Source organism: Narcine bancroftii, chromosome 5, assembly GCF_036971445.1.
Source record: "Narcine bancroftii isolate sNarBan1 chromosome 5, sNarBan1.hap1, whole genome shotgun sequence".
Classification (NCBI taxonomy): Eukaryota; Metazoa; Chordata; class Chondrichthyes; order Torpediniformes; family Narcinidae; genus Narcine; species Narcine bancroftii.
The window spans coordinates 79,396,845-79,420,346 of NC_091473.1; the positions used below are offsets into that span (position 1 = coordinate 79,396,845).

The following is a 23,502-nucleotide window of genomic DNA, read 5'->3' on the forward strand; positions in this document are numbered from 1 at the left end:
CCAACCTTTTTACTTTCCACTCACATACCACTTTAAGTACCCTGACCCATAAGTGTTCTGTGATTAGTAAGTGATTGCTTAAGGTGGTATGTGAGTAGGAAGGGAAGGTTGAGAATCACTGATCTAGACCCAATTATTACTGGAATATTTTGCTTGAGAAAAATTGTCCATGCTGACCAAAATTTCCTTTGGAGTTATGAAACTATGCACATAATGAATCAATTTGGAATGATTAAAACAGTGGTTTTCAAACTTTTTCTTTCCACCCACATACCACCTTAAGTAATCCTTTATTAATCACAGAACACTTATGGCATAGGGAATACTTAAAGTGGTATGTGAGTGGAAAGTAAAAGGTTGGGAACCACTTTTCTACAGCAACCACTTCAGTCAATCCTACAATTTAAAGTTCAATACAATTCCTGCTTTGTTTTTCTGCCATTGCAAGTCCTTCTACAACTCATTTTCTGTTCAGGGTGAATTAGACTTTAGCAGAACTAAATAAAGGTGAATATAACTGTGGAAGTTCATTCTTCCCCAAACCAAGGCATTCTTTTTATCCAGTGAATGCAAACTGCATTACTAGACAATTGAGAGCTCTTCAGACACACAACTATGATAGCCAGGTTTCACTAACATCCTCCTAGCTCACAAAGAAAGAAAATTAATAGAAAGCAAAAACATTCTACTTTAAATATAGAGCGCTTCAACAAAAATAGGTCCTTTACTGAAAGAAAGTTTCCAATTGTCATCGGAGTTTAGCAATAAAACATGACTGAACTGAAAACGAGACATCCAGGTAACCATGTAAAGAGAGTTTTGCAAAGAGAGCTGCAAACAGATGATGCAACCAGCTATGACACCAGTTCAACTTCCAGCAGAAACCACAGAAAAGGAAGTTTATATGCAAACATATTCCTCACTTACTATCCATTTTAGTACACTTCCATTAGAAACTGTTCATGATCCATTCTTACCATTTGAAAACTTATTATTTGACCTGATTAATATATTTTTCTTGTTATTTTAACAGTTAGTCTATCCAAATAACAGTTAGTCTATCCAAAAAACATTGGGAAAAAAATTCCAAGGAAAAACTAAAAACTAGAGCACATTCAAGGAAATTTGCAGAAAACAAAAAAAACTGAAAGAATTCAGTGGGATAAGTAGCAATCTGCGGTCCCTTATCTCACCAAACCTTGGGGTAGGTTTCTGAGCACTGCTTTGGGTGATTAACAAAATGTCTGGATTAAAAGACTGAGATTTTATTATATTAAGACCACTGTACAGAGCCAGGATACTATTTATTTTTTAAATTCAAAGAGTTTCAACAGAGTAACAGACTCTTCCACCAATGAGCACATGCTACACAAATACACTCTGTGATAGATTATGTTGTGCTTTATATTGTATATAGATATGTTTTAAATGAGATAAATTGTGGCAGTTTTTTAAGTGTAGGTCACATACAAAAACTTCAAAACAGATCTCATTTAAAATACTGGAGCTCTGCTCAAACCAGACAGGCAGACTCTGAATGCCTTTGCAAAAGCCTTGGGGAGTGCCTACAGAGACCACTAATGAACTGTTGTTTTGAAAAGCAACAGATGAAAGAACTCGGAGGATTAGGTTCGGAGCCACAGGCAATCTGAGTACAGTTTGCTGTTCTAAGAGGATCATGTGGTTTTGCAAGCAGGGGGAATCATTTGTAAGCAAGTTCAATCAACTGCTCCAGCTCTACCTTTCAGGATTATTCTCTCTTCTGCTTTTCTGTTCAAATATTACCATACAACAATTAAAGCACAGAAACAGGCCAACTTGGCCCTTCTAGTCCATGCCAAACACTTTCTCCCACCTAACCCCACTGACCTACACTCAACCCGTAAACGTCCATTCCTTTCCCATCCATATACCCATCCAACTTCTCCTTAAATGCTAATATCAAGCCTGCCTCCACCACTTTGTCTGGAAGCTTGTTCCACACACCCATCACTCTCTGAGTAAAGAAGTCTCCCCCTCATGTTTCCTCTAAACTTTTCTGGGAGGGAGGGTGAGAGAAAAAAATAATGCTAGAGTTCAGCAGCAGCAGCAGCTGGGACTAGAACAGGACAAGCTGGCAACTTGTGGAGAAACCCCATTTTGAGGACAGGTTGTGAGGTCTTAATTCAGCCTGGTCAAAGCCCTTGTGGTCCATCCTAGAGGAGAGGACTGGCTGCCTAATGTTTCACTTCAAACAAGGAAAACAAAAAGGAACTCTGTGGTGACCTGAAAGAAAGAGGTTATCATCTGAAACACCCTGATGGGGCAAGTTTCTTCAGCAAGACAATGACATGGCTGATTAGAAGAAATCAGTTTGTGTCCAGTGACCAACGAATCTTTCTCTGAAAACCAACAAGAACCTTCCCAAGCAGTAACCATTTACCTTTCAAGCACCAAAGCCTGATGAAATTCATAAATGTTAAATTCTGTGCATAGTATATGAATTGCCTGCAACCAGCGAACTTAGAGGTATGAGAAGTGAGATTGGACTGTGAATTAAACTTACACACATTACATACATGTCCACTTAGAATTAGAAAGGGGGGGGGGGTGTTAAGTAATTTAATAGTAATAAGTTAGAGTTTAATCCTGTTTTCATGTTTAATGATGATTAAAAGCAACTTTTGTTTAAATAACTATTTGTCTTAGTGAATTTCTGTTGTTGCTGGGTTTTGGGGTCCTCTGGGCTCGTAACAACCCACAAATCCATTTTAAAACAGCATAGATCCATACTGCCATTTTTTTTTAATACAAATCATCTGGCACTGTGCCTGTGAAATTCAAGGATAATTCTGGATCTCTCGGGTAGTGCTATAATTAAGAAATTGATGACAGTGTCATTTGGTCAGGGCTATAAAGGAGAACTGTCAGGTTGAAACAGTGTTTCTTTGTATTATTATTATTATTATTATTATTATTATTATTATTGACTCAAGAAGCCAGTGATTCCTGAATAATGACACTATTAAAATGAGAGATAAATGCCAGAATTTGGACCAAAAGAAAACTTGCTATTATAGAAACTCAGTGGGTTAGGCAACAGTTGTGGAGAGATATGGACAGATTTTTCAGGTTGTCACCCAGTCTAAAGATGAAGAGGAAGGATGGGGAAAGAGCAAGTGCTGGGTGGATCCATGCAAGGAAGGATTAATTGGCAGTTTGAATCAAGTTCGGGAGGGAAGGATAGAAATAGTGAGGTGATGTGAAGAAACTTCAAGATCTACAGTGGATGACTCTCTTCTCTTCTCGCAGATAGTTTTAGTAGATTAACGACTCAAACTCAAAACATCACAACCGGTTTGAAACATTTCACATTCAAAGATCATGCATGAAATGTAGGCTGAGAGAATCAACATTTTAGAGCACAAAAGATTTATTGATTGGGCAAAGTATAAATAAGTTATGAACAAATTCAAGATTAATAGCAAGGTTAAATGGAAGGATGCCAGAGGAACACCTGGAGCAGAGCAGGTAGAGCTGCTGCATCACAGCTCCAAAGAACAAATTTGATCCCAACGTCTGGTGCTGTGTGCACATGCACATACACATGCGTTTTTGCATTTTTTCACTGACGCCATGTGTTTTCCAACCAGGAGCTCCAGTTTCTGCTCACATCCCAAAGATGTGCAGGGTCAGTGGGTTAATTGCCCCAATGTGTAAGTGAGGGGTTGAATTTGCGTGAAAAAAGGTTGATGGGAATATGGAAGGAATCAAATAGGATTAGTGTGAATGAGTGCACAGATGCTGTGTGACAGGTTATTTGGCATTCAGGGAAATTGAAGGATAGGGGTTCATTTGGGAAATTGAGCTGCGATAAACAAAAAAGTCTCTCTCATATTGATGGTTAACATTTGAATTAATTTTATTTTTAAATCATGTTAAGTGAGATTTTTCGGTGTCGGTGGCACACAATTGCACAGCAATTTCGCCCGATAGCCTATAGTTCACCCCTGGGCAAGGTGTAGGATCTGTTTAGCCTCCCAATCGTGGTCACATGAATCCATGGATTTCAAATGGTTTTTTTAAAAAACAAGCAGATTTTACAATTTGGAATTTATGGTTGTAAAACTAAAAACACTGAGCAGATGAATCTCCAGATCAATGGCCAGGGTTACCTGTCCAGTATACACTGCAACTGAAGAAGGCATAGGGAAATCACTTCAGTACTTTTTTCCTTTGTATAATCATGAGCTTAACATCAACTACAGTCTCAGCTCAAAGATGGAACCTTCATCGAAGAAGAGGAGGCAACAACTACAATTTGGAGGGTCAGAGATCGTGATTGATGGAAAAACATGATTGCCCAAGCCAAACGTCAAGGCACCCAAATGAATGGTGAAATTCAATAAGTTTGCTTTAATGCATAATATACTGTTGTGGTTTCTTTAGAACAGGGGTGTCAAGCTCAAATTCACGGAGGGCCAAAATTAAAAACTTGGACTAAGTCGAGGGCCGAACTAAATATTTATTGAAAACTTTCAACAACATCTGCATGTTTTCTCTTCTTTCAACATATGTAATGTTAAACATTTTCTTATTAAAATAAATGTTTAATAATAGTTTTGGATAAACTCTTTCATTGTCATTGTCATTGGCCCATTTCCTTTAGCGTCTGAAACCGTGCACATGACGAGTCAATGAGGGATGATTAAAGCAGTGGTCTTCAAACTTTTTCTTTCCACCCACAGACCACCTTAAGCAATCCCTTACTAATCACAGAGCACCAATGGCACAGGGACGCGAGTGGAAAGAAAAAGGTTGAGAACTGTTGTATTGTGGTAACTCCACATCTGATTAGGTTAATTGTTAGGCAAGTGGTCAGAGAAGGACGCCCCCCCCCCACCCCAAGAAAGGCTTAAATCACAGGAACAAAATAAGCTTCCGTCTCACTGCTCCCAATCTTACACACAGTCCTGATGTGGAATGTGGGGTCACAGCTCCACGTTCACCCGAGTTCAGGTGCTGTCTGTGTGGAGTTTGTATGCTCTCCCCTTGTCTTGGATCAACAGGTCGGTCGCCTGACAAAGGCACCCGAACCACCCGTTGAAACGCCGGCATCCGGGGCGGTGGAGGAATTGGCTGAGAAGCGCACGTTGCTCCCACCCCCCTCCCATGGTTGGAGAGGGATTAAACTGCGATCTCACGGCACCGGGCTCGTCTCCAACAAAAGGAGCGGGAGGCAGGGTCCGCCGCGCATGGAGCGAGGGGGAAGGCATCGCCAACGAGACGTTCGGTCCAGCGTCGCCGCTGAAGCGCAGACCCAGCGAGGATGGTCCCCAACTCCAGCCGCGTCTGTGTGTCCGGGAGCCGGGCAGGCTGAGTGCGGCGCTCCGATCCCCGGGATTTGGGACTCTGAGATCCCTCCACACCTCCAGCGTCTTCATTTTCACCTTCAGTGTGCATGCGCTATACTGGCGCGGCAGCCAGCGGGCCAACTCTAATATTTATTTAATATGATCTTGCGGGTCAAATATAATTATATCACGGGCCAAATTTGGCCCGCGGGCCAGAGTTTGACATGTGTGCTGTAGAAGATAAACAAAGAAGTTCAATATCTCAGTGAATTGAAAGGATAGAAAATAGAAAGGGGGAGAAAAGTTTTTTTTTTTTTTTTAAAAATCACAGAAATTGTTCATTTCAGTTATATTAGCACACATTATAAGAGACATTCAGTTTAAAGTATTTTTAAAAACTCAGCCAAATCAAAAATGTTAAGCTGCAAGATACCAACTTTAATATTTAAAAAAACTACTTAGCTCCTCAAAAATGAAATTAAACATACCTGTAACGGATGTGATAGGGTTGTTCACGCAGGCTAACCAAAATATCATTTGCATCCATTCAGCTCTTTAAAGTAGTTGTACACAACATATCCACTGCAGGCTCAGCCAGAACACCAAGTCATGCAAAATGCAATTCAGCAATTAAAATACAGGCTTCACGAGCGTGAAGTCGTGCATATCCGAAAAACTATGCTTCATTGTGTTCGATCCAAACTACACAAAAAAATTAATTTAGTTCACAAAACAGGTCCCAGTTTCTTGAAATGATGGCTCTTTCAGTTCTTCAACTGTGATCTGTAAAATAAAAAAAATCCCAGTCCTGTAAACAGCTTTACAGTAACAATGGAAATTTTCCCAATATTGTGATTTAGGAATACCAGTAAAAAGCCATATTTAAACTACACAATGTTTTACTTTAATTACAGCAGCCCAAATAACATTTAATTGCTTATTTATATACTTAACACTGTACAGATATACCATATAGTAATTCACCTGGAAGCTCATTCTAAAGATCAATGATAAACATTTTAAAAAGGTCAATTATGGATTCCAGCAAATGGTAATTAGAATTAATGATATAGTAACCTAATCTGGAAAAGCAACAATGTGCATTTTAAGAAGATATCAATCAAGGCAATTTAGCATCAATTTGAGATTTAACAAGGAGAAACTGAAGTCAAACCTGTTAGTATTTCAGTGGAGTGAAGGGAATTACACTGGCATGAGAGGGGAATTGGTCAAAGTAGATTGGAAGGAGGCATGAATAGGGAAGTCAGAAGAACAGCATTGGATGGATTTTCTGCAACAAAAAAAAATGAGGAAGATGCAGGATAAACATACCAAAAAATAGGAAATATTGAAATGGAAAAATATCATAACTGGCTGACAAGAAAAATCAAAGTCAACACAAAAGCAAGAGAGTCCATACAAGGAAGCAAAAATTAGTTCAAGGATAGAGGATTGGGAAGTTTTTAAACACACAACGAATAAGATGAAGTTTGAAAGTAGGCTAGCAAATAATATCAAAGAGGATACAAAAAAAAGCATCTTCAAATATACAAAGAGTAATTGTAAAACCATCATGGTGGAGAAACTCAGCAGGTCAAGCAGAGTCCTTCATATAGAAAAGGTAAAAATACATAACTGAAGTTTCGGGCTTGAACCATTCATCAAGGTATGGAAAAATGTCAGTAGACATCCAAACAAAAGAGGGGGGGGGAGGGAGGTGTGGTCACAAAGGCAGGAGGTGATAGGTGCAGAAGGGAGGGAGGAGACAGCAGCGAACAAGGGAAGGAGGGATGGCCATAAACCACATTGACCATGATACATACATTTTCCTTTTCAAATATATACAGTGCCATTTTCTCCCCCCCCTCCCTCCTCCCATCCCACCCTCTCTACCTCCCCCCCATCCATTTAAAGTACAAAATCTAGGATACATTAAACCAGTCAAACAATGTTGTCATTCAATAAAAATAAACAAGAAATTCCACTGAGTCAATTCTTTTCATTTCCTTCTCCTTTCGTTAATTTAGGTAGTGAATGTTCCTGGTAGGTTTTCTCTATTGTGTTACATGTAAGGCTCCCATATTTGTTCAAATATTTCAATATTATTTCTTAAACTATATGTTATTTTTTCTAATGGAATACATTTATTCATTTCTATATACCATTGTTGTATTTTCAAATTATCTTCCGATTTCCAGGTTGACATAATACATTTTTTTGCTACGGCTAGAGCTATCTTAACAAATCTTTTTTGTGCACCATCCAAATCAATTCCAAATTCTTTGTTTTTTATGTTACTTAGGAGGAAGATCTCTGGATTCTTTGGTATATTGTTTTCTGTAATTTTATTTAATATTTGGTTTAGATCTTCCCAAAATTTTTCTACTTTCTCACATGTCCAGATTACATGAATTGTTGTTCCCATTTCTTTTTTTACATCGAAAACATCTATCAGATACTGTTGGGTCCCATTTATTTAACTTTTGAGGTGTAATGTATAGCCTGTGTATCCAGTTATATATCATACGTAACCTCGTATTTATTGTATTTCTCATTGTTCCAGAACATAACTTCTCCCATGTTTCCTTTTTTATCTTTATATTTAAATCTTGTTCCCATTTTTGTTTAGTTTTACCATTTGTTTCTTCATTCTCCTTTTCTTGCAGTTTAATATACATATTTGTTATAAATCTTTTGATTATCATTGTATCTGTAATCACATATTCAAAGTTACTTCCCTCTGGTAAACTCAGACTGTTTCCTAATTTGTCCTTCAAGTAGGATCTCAATTGGTAATATGCCAGCACTGTATCTTGAGTTATATTGTATTTATCTTTCATTTGTTCAAAGGATAATAATCTATTTCCTGAAAAACAATTTTCTATTCTTTTGATCCCTTTTTTCTCCCATTCTCTAAAGGAAAGGTTATCTATTGTAAAAGGGAGTAACTTATTTTGCGTCAATTTTAGTTTTGGTAATTGATAATTTGTTTTATTCCTTTCTACATGAATCTTTTTCCAAATATTGAGTAGATGATGTAATACTGGAGAACTTCTATGTTGTACCAATTTTTCATCCCATTTATATAATATGTGTTCAGGTATCTTTTCCCCTATTTTATCTAATTCTAATCTAGTCCAATCTGGCTTTCCCCTTGTTTGATAAAAATCTGATAGGTATCTTAATTGTGCGGCTCTATAATAATTTTTAAAGTTTGGCAGTTGTAAACCTCCTTATTTATACCATTCTGTTAATTTATATAACAACATATAACATATAACAATTTACAGCACGGAAACAGGCCATTAGGCCCTTCTAGTCCGCACCGAACCAAACACCCCTCTCTAGTCCCACCTCCCTGCACAATGCCCATAACCCTCCATCTTCTTCTCATCCATATATCTGTCCAACCTTTTCTTAAATAATAAAATTGACTCCGCCGCCACTATTTCTCCCGGAAGCTCATTCCACACGTCTACCACTCTCTGAGTAAAGAAGTTCCCCCTCATGTTACCTCTAAACCTCTGCCCCTTAATTCTTAACTCATGTCCTCTTGTTTTAATCTTTCCTCCTCTTAACGGAAATAGTCTATCCACATCCACTCTGTCTATCCCTTTCATAATCTTAAATACTTCTATCAAATCCCCTCTCAACCTTCTACGCTCCAAAGAATAAAGACCTAATCTGTCCAATCTCTCCCTATACTCTAGATGCTTAAACCCAGGTAACATTCTGGTAAACCTTCTCTGCACTCTCTCCACTCTGTTTATATCCTTCCTATAATTAGGCGACCAGAACTGCACACAGAACTCCAAATTAGGCCGCACCAACGTCTTATACAGTCTCAACATCACCTCCTAACTCCTATATTCCATGCAATGATTGATAAAGGCCAGCATACTAAAAGCCTTCTTCACCACCCTATTCACGTGAGTTTCTACCTTCAGGGAACGATGTACCGTTACTCCTAAATCTTTCTGCTCTTCTGTATTCATCAATGCTCTCCCATTTACCACGTATGTCCTGTTCTGATTCTTCTTACCAAAATGAAGCACCTCACACTTATCAGCATTAAATTCCATCTGCCATTTTTCAGCCCACTTTTCTAAGCAGCCCAAATCCCTCTGCAATCCTTGAAAACTTTCTTCATTATCCACTATTCCACCTATCTTAGTATCGTCTGCATATTTACTAATCCAATTTACCACCCCATCGTCTAGATCATTAATGTATATAACAAACAACAATGGGCCCAATACAGATCCTTGAGGCACACCACTGGTCACCGGCCTCCAACCTGACAGACAATTATCCACTACCACTCTCTGGCCTCTCCCTTTCAGCCAATGTTCAATCCATTTGACTATCTCAAAATTTATACCTAAAGACTGCACCTTCTTAACTAACCTTCCATGTGGTACCTTATCGAAGGCCTTACTGAAGTCCATATAGACAACATCCACTGCGCTACCCTCATCCACATTCCTAGTCACCTCTTCAAAAAATTCAATCAGATTGGTCAAACATGACCTTCCTCCCACAAATCCATGTTGAGTGCTCCTGATCAGACCCTGTCTATCCAGATGTTTATAAGTACTATCTCTAAGAATTTTCTCCATTAATTTACCTACCACAGACATCAAACTAACAGGCCGATAGTTGCCAGGCTTCCTCCTTGAACCCTTTTTAAATAACGGAACCACATGCGCAATGCGCCAATCCTCCGGCACTATCCCCATATCTAATGACATTTGGAAAATTACCGCCAGAGCCTCTGCTATTTCCTCCTTCACTTCTCTCAATGTCCTGGGGAAGATCCCGTCTGGTCCCGGAGACTTATCCACCTTTATATTCTTCAAAAGCCCTAAAACTACATCTTTTGTAATCTCTATATTCCCCATATTTACCCAATTTGCTTTTTTTTATCTCACATCTCCCAATATCCTTCTCCTTAGTGAATACCGAAGAAAAGAAACTGTTCAATATCTCCCCCATTTCTCTAGGCTCCACACACAGTTTTCTGCTCTGATTCTCTAAGGGTCCAATTTTGTCTCTAGCTTTCCTTTTACCATTAACATATTTGTAGAACTCTTTTGGATTAGTTTTCACCCTGCTTGCCATAGTTTCCTCATACCTTCTTTTAGCTTTCCTAATTCCTCTCTTAAGATTCCTCTTACATTCAATGTATCTTTCAAACATCCCCTTAACTCCATGCTTCTTATATCTAATGTACGCCTTCCTTTTTCTACGAACCAAGTTTCCAATATTCTTTGAAAACCATGGCTCTCTCAAACCTTTTACCCCTCCTTTTAACCTAACAGGAACATAAAGCTTTTGCACTCTCAAAATCCGATCTTTAAAAGGCTTCCATCTCTCTACTACATCCTGCCCATAAAACAAATTGTCCCAATCCACACCCTGCAAGTCCTTTCGCATCTCCTCAAATCTAGCTTTTCCCCAATCAAAAACCTCAACCCTTGGCCCTGACTTCTCTCTTTCCATTATGACATTGAAGCTGATGGCATTATGATCACTGGACCCGAAGTGCTCGCCAACACTAACCTCCGTCACTTGACCCATCCCATTTGCCAACAGTAGATCTAACACTGCTCCTTCTCTGGTTGGCACCTCTACATATTGTTGTAAAAAACTATCTTGCACACATTTCATAAACTCTAACCCATCCAGTCCTTTCACAGAATGTGTTTCCCAATCTATATGTGGAAAATTAAAATCTCCCATAATTACAACCCTGTGTTTATCACAAATATCTACTATCTCCCTACAGATTTGCTCCTCTAGGTCTCGGTCCCCTCCGGGTGGTCTATAATACACCCCTACAAGTGTAACCTCTCCTTTCCTACTCCTCAGTTCCACCCAAATAGCCTCCGTGGATGTGCCCTCTAATCTATCCTTCCTAGGCACCGCTGTAATATTTTCCCTGACAAGCAATGCAACCCCACCTCCTCTTGCCCCTCCGACTCTATCACACCTAAAACAACGAAACCCAGGGATATTCAGCTGCCAATCACATCCCTCCTGCAACCATGTCTCACTAATCGCTACCACATCATACTTCCAAGTATCAATCCACACCTTCAGCTCATCCACCTTTTTTACAATACTCCTGGCATTAAAATATATGAATTTCAGAGATTTCCCAATTTTTAATCCCTGTTTTCCCTCATCTTTAATAACATTATTTACTTTTCCTGCCAATTGCCCTTCATCTTCTTCCAGAGCATTTCCCTTCTCTATCACCTGCCCATCCATATTCAAATACTTACTACAAACTTTCTTTGTTTGCATTCTAACCTTCTCCTTACTGCTCTGTACTATTTTGTTCCCTCCCCCCAACCATTCTAGTTTAAAGGATCCTGAGTAGCCCTAGCAAATACCTCTGCCAGGATTCTGGTCCCCCTGGGATTTAAGTGTAACCTGTCCTTACTGTACAGGTCACATCTCCCCCAAAAAAGGTCCCAGTTATCCAGAAACTTAAAACCCTGCCCCTTACTCCACCCCTTCAGCCACGTGTTAATCCTCCACCTCATTCTATTTCTATTCACACTGTCACGTGGCACAGGGAGTAATCCAGAGATTACCCCCTTTGCGGTCCTTCTTTTTAACTCCCTACCTAACTGCCTGTACTCACTTTTTAGGACCTCCTCTCTATTTCTCCCTATGTCATTGGTACCTACATGTACCACGACCTCTGGCTCCTGTCCCTTCCACTTTAGGATATCCGGGACACGAGCAGCAACATCCCGGAACCTGGCACCAGGGAGGCAAACCACCATCCAGTTCTCCTTGCTGCGTCCGCAGAATCCCCTATCCGTCCTCTTAACTATGGAGTCTCCTACCACAATTGCCCTCCTCTTCCTTTCCCTCCCTTTCTGAGCTACAGGGGCAGACCTCGTGCCAGAGGCACAGCCACTGTCGCTCCCCCCAACCTTGATGTCCCCCTCAACAGTGCTCAAAGAGGCGTACATTGCTGAGGGTTACATTCACAGGGCTCCTCTCTGGCACCTTACGTTCTTTTGTCCCTCTCCTAACAGTTACCCACCTTTCATCCTCCTGTGGCCCTGGCGTGACCACCTGGCTGTAACTCCTGTCTATGACTTCCTCTGTTTCCCTAACCAGCCTGAGGTCATCGAGCTGCAGCTCTAGTTCCCTAACACGGTCCCTGAGAATCAGCAGCTCGACACACCTAGTGCAGATATGGACATCCGGGAGTCTGGAAGACTAGTGCTATCCTCGGTTTCCCCCCTTTCCATAAAAACTTCCTTATTATTTTCTTTAACTCCTTGAATAATTTCTCTGTCAAGTGTATTGGCAATGCCTGAAATAGGTATAATATCCTTGGGAAAATTTTCATTTTAATACAGTTTATCCTTCCTATTAGTGTTAATGGTAAATCTTTCCAATGCTCAAAATCATCCTGTAATTTTTTCATTAGTGGATAATAATTGAGTTTATATAGTTGGCCGAGATTTTTATTTATTTGTATACCTAGGTATCTTACTGCTTGCATTTGCCATCTGAATGATGATTCCTTCTTAAGTTTTGAGAAATCCGCATTATTCATTGGCATTGCTTCACTTTTATTTACGTTAATCTTGTACCCCGACACTTCTCCATATTCCTTCAATTTCTTATATAATTCTTTTATTGATAGTTCTGGTTCTGTTAAGTATACGATAACATCATCCGCAAATAAACTGATTTTATATTCCTTGTCTTTTATTTTTATCCCTTTTATATTATTTTCTGTTCTTATCAATTCTGCTAGTGGTTCTATAGCTAACGTGAACAATAAGGGTGATAGTGGGCATCCCTGCCGTGTTGACCTGCTTAAGTTAAATTGCTTTGATATATATCCATTTACTGTCACTTTCGCCAATGGCCCCTTATATAATGCTTTAATCCAATTAATATACTTCTCTGGTAAACTGAATTTTTGCAATACTTTGAATAAATAATTCCATTCTACTCTGTCAAAGGCCTTCTCTGCGTCTAAAGCAACTGCTACTGTTGGCGCTTTACTCCCTTCTACTGCATGAATTAAGTTAATAAATTTACAAATATTGTCTGTTGTGCGTCTTTTTTTAATAAATCCAGTTTGGTCTAGATTTACCATTTTCGGTACATACACTGCTAATCTGTTTGCTAATAGTTTAGCTATTATCTTATAATCTGTGTTAAGTAATGATATTGGTCTATATGACGCTGGTGCGAGTGGATCTTTCCCTTGCTTTAGTATTACTATAATTATTGCTGTTTTACATGAATCTGGTAAGCTTTGTGTTTTATCAGTCTGGTTGATTACTTCCAGGAGGGGAGGAATTAATAAATCTTTAAATGTTTTATAGAATTCTATTGGGAATCCATCCTCTCCTGGTGTTTTATTATTTGGTAGTTTTTTTTATTATCTCTTGTATTTCTACTATTTCAAATGGTTCTGTTAATTTATTTTGTTCCTCTATTTGTAATTTTGGTAGTTCAATTTTAGTTAGAAATTCATCTATTTTCCCTTCTTTCCCTTCGTTTTCAGTTTGGTATAATTGTTCATAGAATTCTCTAAAGTTTTCCTTGATCTCCTTTGGATTATATGTGATTTGTTTGTCTTTTTTCCTTGATGCCAATACCATTTTCTTAGCTTGTTCTGTCTTAAGCTGCCATGCTAGAATTTTGTGCGTTTTTTCCCCAGTTCATAATATTTCTGTTTTGTCTTCATTATATTCTTCTCCACCTTATATGTTTGTAGTGTTTCATATTTTATTTTTTTATCTGCCAATTCTCTTCTTTTAGTTGTATCTTCCTTCATTGCTAATTCTTTTTCGAAATTTACTATTTCCCTTTCCAACTGCTCTGTTTCCTGATTATAGTCCTTCTTTATCTTGGTTACATAACTTATTATTTGCCCTCTAATGAACGCTTTCATTGCATCCCATAGTATAAACTTATCTTTCACTGATTCCGTATTTATTTCAAAATACATTTTAATTTGTCTTTCAATTAATTCTCTAAAATCCTGCCTTTTGAGTAGCATGGAGTTTAATCTCCATCTGTACATTCTTGGAGGGATGTCCTCTAACTTTATTGTCAATATTAAGGGTGAATGGTCCGATAATATTCTAGCTTTATATTCTGTTTTTCTTACTCTATCTTGCATACGAGCTGATAACAAAAATAGGTCTATTCTTGAGTATGTTTTATGTCTAGCCGAGTAATATGAATATTCCTTTTCCTTTGGGTGTTGTTTCCTCCATATATCCAAAAGTTGCATTTCTTACATCGATTTAATTATAAATTTGGTTACTTTGTTCTTTCTGTTAATTTTTTTCCCAGTTTTGTCCATATTTGAATCCAAATTCAGGTTGAAATCCCCTCCTATTAATGTGCTCCCTTGCGTATCTGCTATCTTCAAAAAAAAATATCTTGCATAAACTTTTGATCTTCTTCGTTAGGTGAATATACATTGAGTAGATTCCAAAACTCCGAATATATCTGACATTTTATCATAACATATCTCCCTGCTGGATCTATTATTTCCTCTTCTATTTTAATTGGCACATTTTTACTAATTAATATAGCTACTCCTCTTGCTTTTGAATTATACGACGCTGCTGTTACATGTCCTACCCAATCTCTCTTTAATTTCTTGTGCTCCAATTCAGTTAAATGTGTTTCTTGCACAAATGCTATATCAATTTTTTCTTTTTTCAGTAAGTTTAGCAGTTTCTTCCTTTTAATTTGGTTATGTATTCCGTTAATATTTAAAGTCATATAGTTCAGCGTAGCCATTTTATACTTTGTTTATCTTCCCTTTCCGTTTCTCCATCATCACTTTTCCTTCTTATCCATTTCTGCTTTCTTGTTTTGAACACTTTATAAGACAACATTTCTAAACCATCAAACATTTTCCTTATTCTCCTATTTAAAACTTCTTTAACCCCATTCTCCCCTCCCCCTCCAGAGTTGCCCTTTATCCCTTGTCGGACAACCACATCTCCCCTCTCCATTTGGATTTGCGAATTCACTCGCAAACGTCAGCTGATTTTGCAGTGACCGTAACTCCTCCCCACCCAGCCCCCCCAGAAAAGATTTCAATTTTCATATGTAACAAAGGTCACTCTTTTAATTCCCTCCTTATTCCCTCTATTCCATTTCCCTCCCTTATTAATTCTTGTCTATACTCTATATATTTTCCTCTAAATACAGATACATTCATGTATGCACACTATATATATATATATATATATATATATATATACACACACATATACACATACATATAGATCGTGGTCATTTTTACCCTTATTACATGTCTTCATCTCTCTGCTTGTTTTGTAGTTGTTCTGCAAATTTCCTTGCTTCCTCTGGATCCGAGAATAGTCTGTTTTGTTGCCCTGGAATAACTATTTTAAGTACCGCTGGGTACCTTAACATAAACTTATATCCTTTTTTCCATAAGATCGTTTTTGCTGTATTGAACTCCTTCCTCTTCTTCAGGAGTTCAAAACTTATGTCTGGATAGAAAAAATTTTTTTGACCTTTATATTCCAGTGGCTTTTTGTCCTCTCTTACTTTCTTCATTGCTTTCTCCAATATATTTTCTCTTGTTGTATATCTTAAGAATTTTACTAAAATGGATCTTGGTTTTTGCTATGGTTGTGGTTTCGGGGCTAAAGTTCTATGTGCCCTCTCTATTTCCATTTCTTCCTGTAATTCTGGTCTTCCCAGGACCCTGGGGATCCAATCTTTTATAAATTCTCTCATATTCTTGCCTTCTTCATCTTCCTTAAGGCCCACTATCTTTATATTATTTCTTCTATTATAGTTTTCTATTATATCTATCTTCTGAGCTAACAGCTCCTGTGTCTCTAACTTTTTTATTAGATTCTTCTAATTTCTCTTTTAAGTCTTCTACTTCCATATCTACAATTGTTTCTCATTTTTCCATATTTTCCACTCTTTTTCCTAACTCTGATATGGCCATTTCCATTTTATTCATTTTTTCTTCTGCATTCTTAATTCTTTTTATCTCATTAAATTCTTGTAATTGCCATTCTTTCACTGATTCCATATATTCTTTTAAAAAAAAAGATACATCCATTGTCTTGCCTTTCTCTTCTTCTTCCACTTCTTTCTGTTCTTCTTCTTCCTCTGGATTGACCATCTGTTGTTTCCTTGTTTTCTTTTTACCCTCTTCTTTCTTGTTGTCGTTATTGTCTGTGTTCTGCACCTGCTGCTGTGCTGCAGGTGTCTCTCTCAGCTGTGGAGATTGACTCCGCAGCTGTTCCCCCCTCCCGTCAGTGTGTTTTTTTTCATGCGCGGTTGCGCACTTTTACTCGGCTCTGCGAGCCATTTTTGTAGTCCCGAGCCTGGGACTTCCACTGACCTGTGGGAGCGGGCTTCTCTCTCCGCGGCGGGCCTCTTCGGACAGGTAAGGCCTTCACCTTCTTCTTCCGACGTCTTTCCTTCTTTTCTTCCCGTTGTTTTTGGTTTTTCTTTCTTCGCTGCCATTTACTCCACACTTTTACTTTCACTTTGTTTTGGTTTTTAAGTTTGTGCCTTTGCTTTTTCTCTATCTTTTTTTTAACTTTTCTGGAGAGGGCTGGAGTTCCCCTACTGGCCACTACTCCATCACATGACTCCTTGCCCAGCAACTCCTCAACGCATACTCCACAGAGGTGGCCGGCAACAGCCACAGCAGGTGGAGATTCCAACTTAGAGCACAGGTGTTTATACCATCAGAAATGGGATTCTGGAGCTCACTGCTGCTGTCCACCTTGCTCCCATCCAGAAAAGCCTTTTGGACTTTTGGGGTAGTCGTTGCTGATGGCTACCATGGTCGGCTGCCGAGACAGCCTCTTATCTATGGGACCAGCACCTTATCAGGCAATGAGTTTTCCAGAACCTGACAGGATTGCCGGCCATTATAACACCACAGTTCACCACCACGATCCTGAAACATGGCATCCAGCACCACATCTCCACGCAAGGACCGTCATTACTCACCCAAGCATGCAGGCTTCCTCATGACAAGCTGCAGCTCGCCAAGGAAGAATTCAGGAAGATGGAGGAGATGGGAATCATTTAGCGCCTGGACAGCCCACGGGCCTCTCCTCTACACATTGTGCCAAAGTCTTCTGAGGGATGAAGACCTTCCAGGGACTACCATGGGATCAATGACGCCACAACAGTCAACCAGTACCTGGTTCCCCACATCCAGGACTTCATGGCCAATCTACACGGAGCGAGGATCCTCTCCCCAAAAAAAAAAAACTGGTCTGGGGGTACCACAGTTCCCCATGCACCCCAGTGACCTAGCCCATCATTCCCGCCGCATGGAGACATCACATCTTCAACACGCTACACAGATTGGCCCACCCATCCAACTGGGCAACAACTCAACTGGTCACAGACAGATTCACGTGGCACGGCACGTGTAAACAGGTCAGCCACTGGGCCAGAACTTGCCTGCACTGTAGGTACACATGAAAGCCCCCTTCAGTCCTTCCCTCTGACACATAGACAATATGACCACATTCTTGTGGATTGTCAGACCGCTGCAGGAGGCACCACATGCCTGTTCACAATGGTGGACAAGTTCACTAGATGACTGGAAGCTCTCCCACTCTTGAACACTTCCACGACATCCTGCGCCAGGGCTCTCATCACCAGCTAGATAGCCCATTTCAGCCTTTCTTCCAATATCTCATCAAACAGTGGGGGGTAGGAGGGGAACAGTTCACATCCGGACTATGGGCAGTGCTGGCACAGCTCCTAGGTACCCATTTACATCACACCATAGCCTACCACCCACAGTCTAATGGGCTGGTGGAATGGTTCCATCGTCATTTGAACACTGCCCTCATGGTGTGGCTGAGGCCCAGACTGGGTGGACGAGATTCCTTGGGTGCTCCTTGGCATTCGCATAGTGCTGAAGCAGGATTTAGCCACATCCTTCACCGAGCTAGACTATGGGGCCCCGCTGACAGTCCTGGAAGAGTTTATGCCAGTGGCCCACTGCCAAGAAGAAACCTATGATGCTGCTAATGTGACTTCACAAGAAGGTGGGCACCCTGGCCCCCGTCCAAACCTCACACCATGGTCCAGCTTCATACTACATCCTGAATGATCTCAAAGACTGTGAATACGCCTTCAGAAGGAGAGGCAAGCACTGGACACCCCTTCAGCGCCCATACAAGGTGTTATGACACAATAGGACTACGTGCCTTTTGGACTTTTGGGGTAGGCAAGAAACGTTCATGGTTGACTGCCTCAAACCTGCACATCTTGACCTCAACCAATCAGTAACAGTTCCAGCCCCGCAGCAGAGAGATTGGACTCCCAAAAGTACAAACTGTCTATGAACTGTGAACTGGGTTTCACCGAACACAGATTCTCAGTTGGAGGGGGAAGGGGGGGGGGTGGGGGGGTGTCATGTAGCGGGTTGCACTGATCCAGAAGAAAACCAGGTCATGGAGGTGCAGACTCGCACTTGCTGACTTAACAATGGTCCTGGTGGTGGTGGGAGCGCAAAGGATCATTCATGGGGGTCATGCTGATAAGCTCTCGGAGAGTTCCAGTAAAGTCAGTTGGTTGGTTCAGCTCACTTATAACTTCCATGTGGTTTTTCTTTCGTTCGCTACACAGCACAATGACCACAACATAAATCAGACCAGGTCTAATCATTAGTATGATATTCAAGTCTGATACCCATCTTTGTTTTGATTTATATAACTCCCACTTAGGAGTGCCTAATTGAAGTACATTACTGGTGTAAATTTCTTTGTGATCCCCTTTCAAATTAGAATCTCCATTTCACTGCACTCTGGTAAAATCATGGCCAGTCCTAACACATCTTTTTAAAAAGCTATTAATGGAAAGTACAGAAGAATGTATTATTATGGATATTGTATTCATCTATTTATTTAAAGTTTGTTCAAATGACATTAATTGCCCTTGTACATAGCAATCTTCTATATATCTGATCCCTTTATGGGACCAGGTACGTAGAATTAAATTGTCGATTGTTAAAGGAATTATTCTATTTTGGTTCTAGTCCATGGCCAATTCGGCAACATCAAGTCCTTCTGAGATGGCGGAGATAGCCAGTCTGCACAGAGCATCAGCCACAACGTTGGATTTGCCTGCAACATGGTGAATGTCAGTTGTATACTCCAAAATATAGGAGGGGTGTCCTTGTTGTCTCACCGACCATGGGTCTGAGACTTTGCTTAGTGCAGACATCAGTGGCTTGTGGTCTGCATAGGCAACGAAAACGCTTCCTTCTAACAAATTGCTAGGTACAGGACCAACAGCTCACGGTGAAGAGCACTGTATTTGAGTTCTGGTGTCCGGAGATGTTTGCTAAAGGTCAGGGAGCACCACTGGTCATCAACCTACTACTCAAGAGCCATGTCAACCACTCTGTCCAATGCATCGGTTGTAAGAGCTTGGGAGGGTGGGGGGAATGGGGAGAAAGATTTAGGATGAGCCAGAGATGTGGCATACTCTAGTGCCGTTTTAGTGCCTGGAATGCTTCATCAGTTTAGTGTGTCCACTGAAGGGTCTTGTCGCCGAGCTGGATGAGGTCAAATAGAAGTTGCAGGAAATGATGATAAAAGTTCACTATCACTAAAAATTCCTGTAGGCCTTTGATTGTGCTTGGCCTGGGGAAAATGCTGGATGGCTTCTACCTTATCCAGCAGCAGCCTGGTCTTCAAGGAAATCAATGGTTTCCAGCTAGGTTCACCGTAAGTCTGAACTTCTGGAACCTCTCGAAAAGGTGAGTCAAATGAGTCCTGTGCATGCTGGCATTGGGGCTGGCAATGAGGATGTCATCCAAGTCGACAAAGATGAAATCAAGATCCCTGCCGACCATGAGACGCTGAAGCATCTGGCTGCATTCTTTAATCCGAAAGACATCCAGAGGAACTCGAAGGGGCCGAAAGGTGGAACATCCGCTGATTTTTGGAACATTGTTAGGTTGCACCGGAATCTGATAGTAGCCCTCGACGAGGTCCAGCTTCGAGAAAAGCCAACAGCCCTGGAGCTGTGTAGCAAAGTCTTGGACATGTGGGATAGGGTATCTACCTGGGACTGTGAAGTTATTGAGCCGTCTGTATTCGCTGCATGGACACCAACCACCAAATCTCTTCTGGACCATGTGCAGCGGGGACACCCAGGGGCTGCTTGAATGGCGGACGATACCAAACTCCTCTTGGCTTGGCTTGAAGGAGTTTGTCTTGCGTGATGCGTTGCGCCCGTGCATACAATGGCGATCCAGTGATTTTGATGTGCTGCTCCATGCCATGCGCTAGTTTAACATTGTGGAAATTAGATGCCAACAGTGGCAGATACTTGGCCAGTAAAAGGGATATTCGCTGCGGCCTAGAACATGGATTCCCAATTGAAAAAAGGAACGTTGCCACAGCGTGAGGGATATGACTGGAAAGTGGTAGCGTTGACCAAGTGCCATCTGTTCATGTCTATCAGGAGCTCAAGTGTCTGGTGGAAATCAGCTCAGAGGAGGGCTCGACCAACAGATACAATCATACACTTCCAACAGAAAACAGTTCTGGCAGCAATGATTGTGAGCAGACCCTTAGTATTGTGCTTGAGATCAAAGTACATAAGCAGAATGAGGATTATCTCTGCACTAGTGTTGACTAGAAAATCCCTCCGTGTCTGCTGATCCCTCAGGTAAAGTAGACCTCTATGCGTGCCAACCTCAAAGGCCACTATCGGCAGCCAGCCTGTTCGTTTCTCGTCACCGCGCTCAACTTGCGTTGGGATATGAGCATGGAGGGACACACCACCAGGCATTGCAGCCCCCATCTGGGGTTGGGTCGCAGCAACTGCTAGCAGAACCGATGGAGGGGAAATCCCGGACCAGGGACTGAGCCAGAGGCATCAACGCCATAGATCGGTTGCACGTATTGAGCTCTGCTGAGGGGAGTTGAAAAGCCTGTCTGCTTCCTTGGCTACTAGGTGTGGAGTACTGAAGTCCATGTCTGTCTGATATTGCTGAAGAAACATGCACCAGTAGCTTGGAGAGGAACAGGGTCTCAAAAAAACAGTTTGTGTCCCCTTCAGCTAAAGCCACCATCTCATGCAAGAGCTGAGGGGTTTCTATTGCCCAGACCTTGAATATTCAAGATGCGAACAGTGCGCTTGTGCCGGATGAGTTCCAGGGAATAGAGGAGAAAACACCAGAATTGTTCGTAATTACACTCCAATGGAAGATTTTCAACAAAGGAGCTTATTTTGACCATAGTAGTGGTGTCCGGGACGCTGACAACATGCCAGAACTTGGTGTCCTTCAAGACAATGTGTCTGACCTGAAATTGGGACTCGGCCAAATGTAACCAGAAGAGCAGTATTGGTCACAGCCGTGGTTGTGACTGTAGCAGTATCCTGCATTTTGTAGCATTTGAGGTGGGTTCCAAAGACATTGGAACCTTTGGGGTCACCAGTGTAGTGTCTGCTAACAGCAGCACTGCTGAAATGAAATACATCCACACCCACACACAAACACAGGTGAACCAAAAACTGACTTTATTTGAATTTCACGCGCTGCTTTAAGGGTATGAGCCACTTCCTGTCTGGAATGTGTTGGTCTGTGGGAGTGACATCAACGCGTTGTGGAGTCACTGCCTGCTCAGTACTGCGTGACCAGAAAGTGGTGACATTACCATGGGCTTCACCCAAGAAGGGAAGACGGCCCCGCGCCATCTTGGACCAACCGACTAGGGCAGCAACTCAGCCCATCTAACCACGTAATCGCTTGGCCTGCTACAACCTCCTAGATAAGCTTTTAAAGTCACCATATTACGAGGACTCATCTTCCCAACTGAGTCCAGACATTTGTAGTTGACCTGCCGAATCGTGCACATGAGCAGTGGCCCAGAAGGTCCTCCAGTTTCTTTTTCCATTGATAGGGCCGCAGATGTCGGAGCACTGGGGCCAGGAAGAGATGGCTCCAACTAGGAAGCAAGTTGAACTTCATCCCCAAGCTTTTTAGGTTGTAGAGGGCCTTGTTCGTGGGTACCTTCTCTCTGTCGGCACGATGTAGTAGCTGCCAGTTAAGTCTTGTTTTTCTTGGAACCCAAGAAATATCAGATAGACAAGTAAAGTTACTAAGATATACTGTTTTATTCCTGTTTATTCCTTCAATTCCGGGAGAGTTGGGAACTTGCATCCAATCCCTCACCAAATCACGAGACTCCCCTCAGGGAAAATCTTGCTTGACATGGGCAGCAAGGTTACGCAGTGATTAGTGCAATGTCTTTCAGTGCCAGCAATCAGGACAGAGGTTTGATTCCCACACTGTCTGTAAGGAGTTTGTACGCTGTCCATGTGTTGCCGCAGGAGGCTCCGATTTCCTCCCATCATTCAAAATGTACCAGGGTTGTAGGTCAATTGGATGCAAACTGCACAGCACATACCTTTGGGCCGAAATGGCCTGTTACTGTGCTGCAAGTCTAACTTTTTAAAAACCTATTGGAATTCTTTGAAACAGTAACATGCAGACTGGATAAGGGAGATGCAGTGGATGTTGTGCATTTAGATTTTACCCGAGGCAACTCAACACAAGCCCATGGTACAACAGGAAACATATCATCGTAGGTCAAGCATTGGCTCATTGACAGAAAGCAGAGTTAGAATACAGGATCATATTCTGGTTGGCTGCCAACTGCAAGTAGTGTTCCACAGCAGTCAGCATTGGGGCCATTTCTTTTTATGTTGTATTGTCTTCTTTGGCTTGGCTTCGCGGACGAAGATTTATGGAGGGGGTAAAAAGTCCACGTCAGCTGCAGGCTCGTTTGTGGCTGACAAGTCCGATGCGGGACAGGCAGACACGGTTGCAGCGGTTGCAGGGGAAAATTGGTTGGTTGGGGTTGGGTGTTGGGTTTTTCCTCCTTTGCCTTTTGTCAGTGAGGTGGGCTCTGGGGTCTTCTTCAAAGGAGGTTGCTGCCCGCCAAACTGTGAGGCGCCAAGATGCACGGTTTGAGGCATTATCAGCCCACTGGCGGTGGTCAATGTGGCAGGCACCAAGAGATTTCTTTAGGCAGTCCTTGTACCTTTTCTTTGGTGCACCTCTGTCACGGTGGCCAGTGGAGAGCTCGCCATATAACACGATCTTGGGAAGGCGATG

At 41.3% G+C, this 23,502-nt stretch overlaps 1 protein-coding gene across 5 annotated transcripts in view; it reads right to left on the reverse strand.

Moving 5' to 3' along the window:
• The window catches only part of gpsm2 (G protein signaling modulator 2), a 118,116-nt gene that overhangs the window by 69,264 nt on the left and 25,350 nt on the right, over positions 1-23,502 (reverse strand). For all 5 annotated transcript variants that reach the window (XM_069937969.1, XM_069937967.1, XM_069937965.1 and 2 more), the window contains one exon: positions 5,822-6,116. In XM_069937969.1, coding sequence (XP_069794070.1) covers positions 5,822-5,880 — 59 coding nt within the window. In that variant the 5' untranslated portion in view covers positions 5,881-6,116. The remainder of the gene's footprint in view (positions 1-5,821; positions 6,117-23,502) is intronic.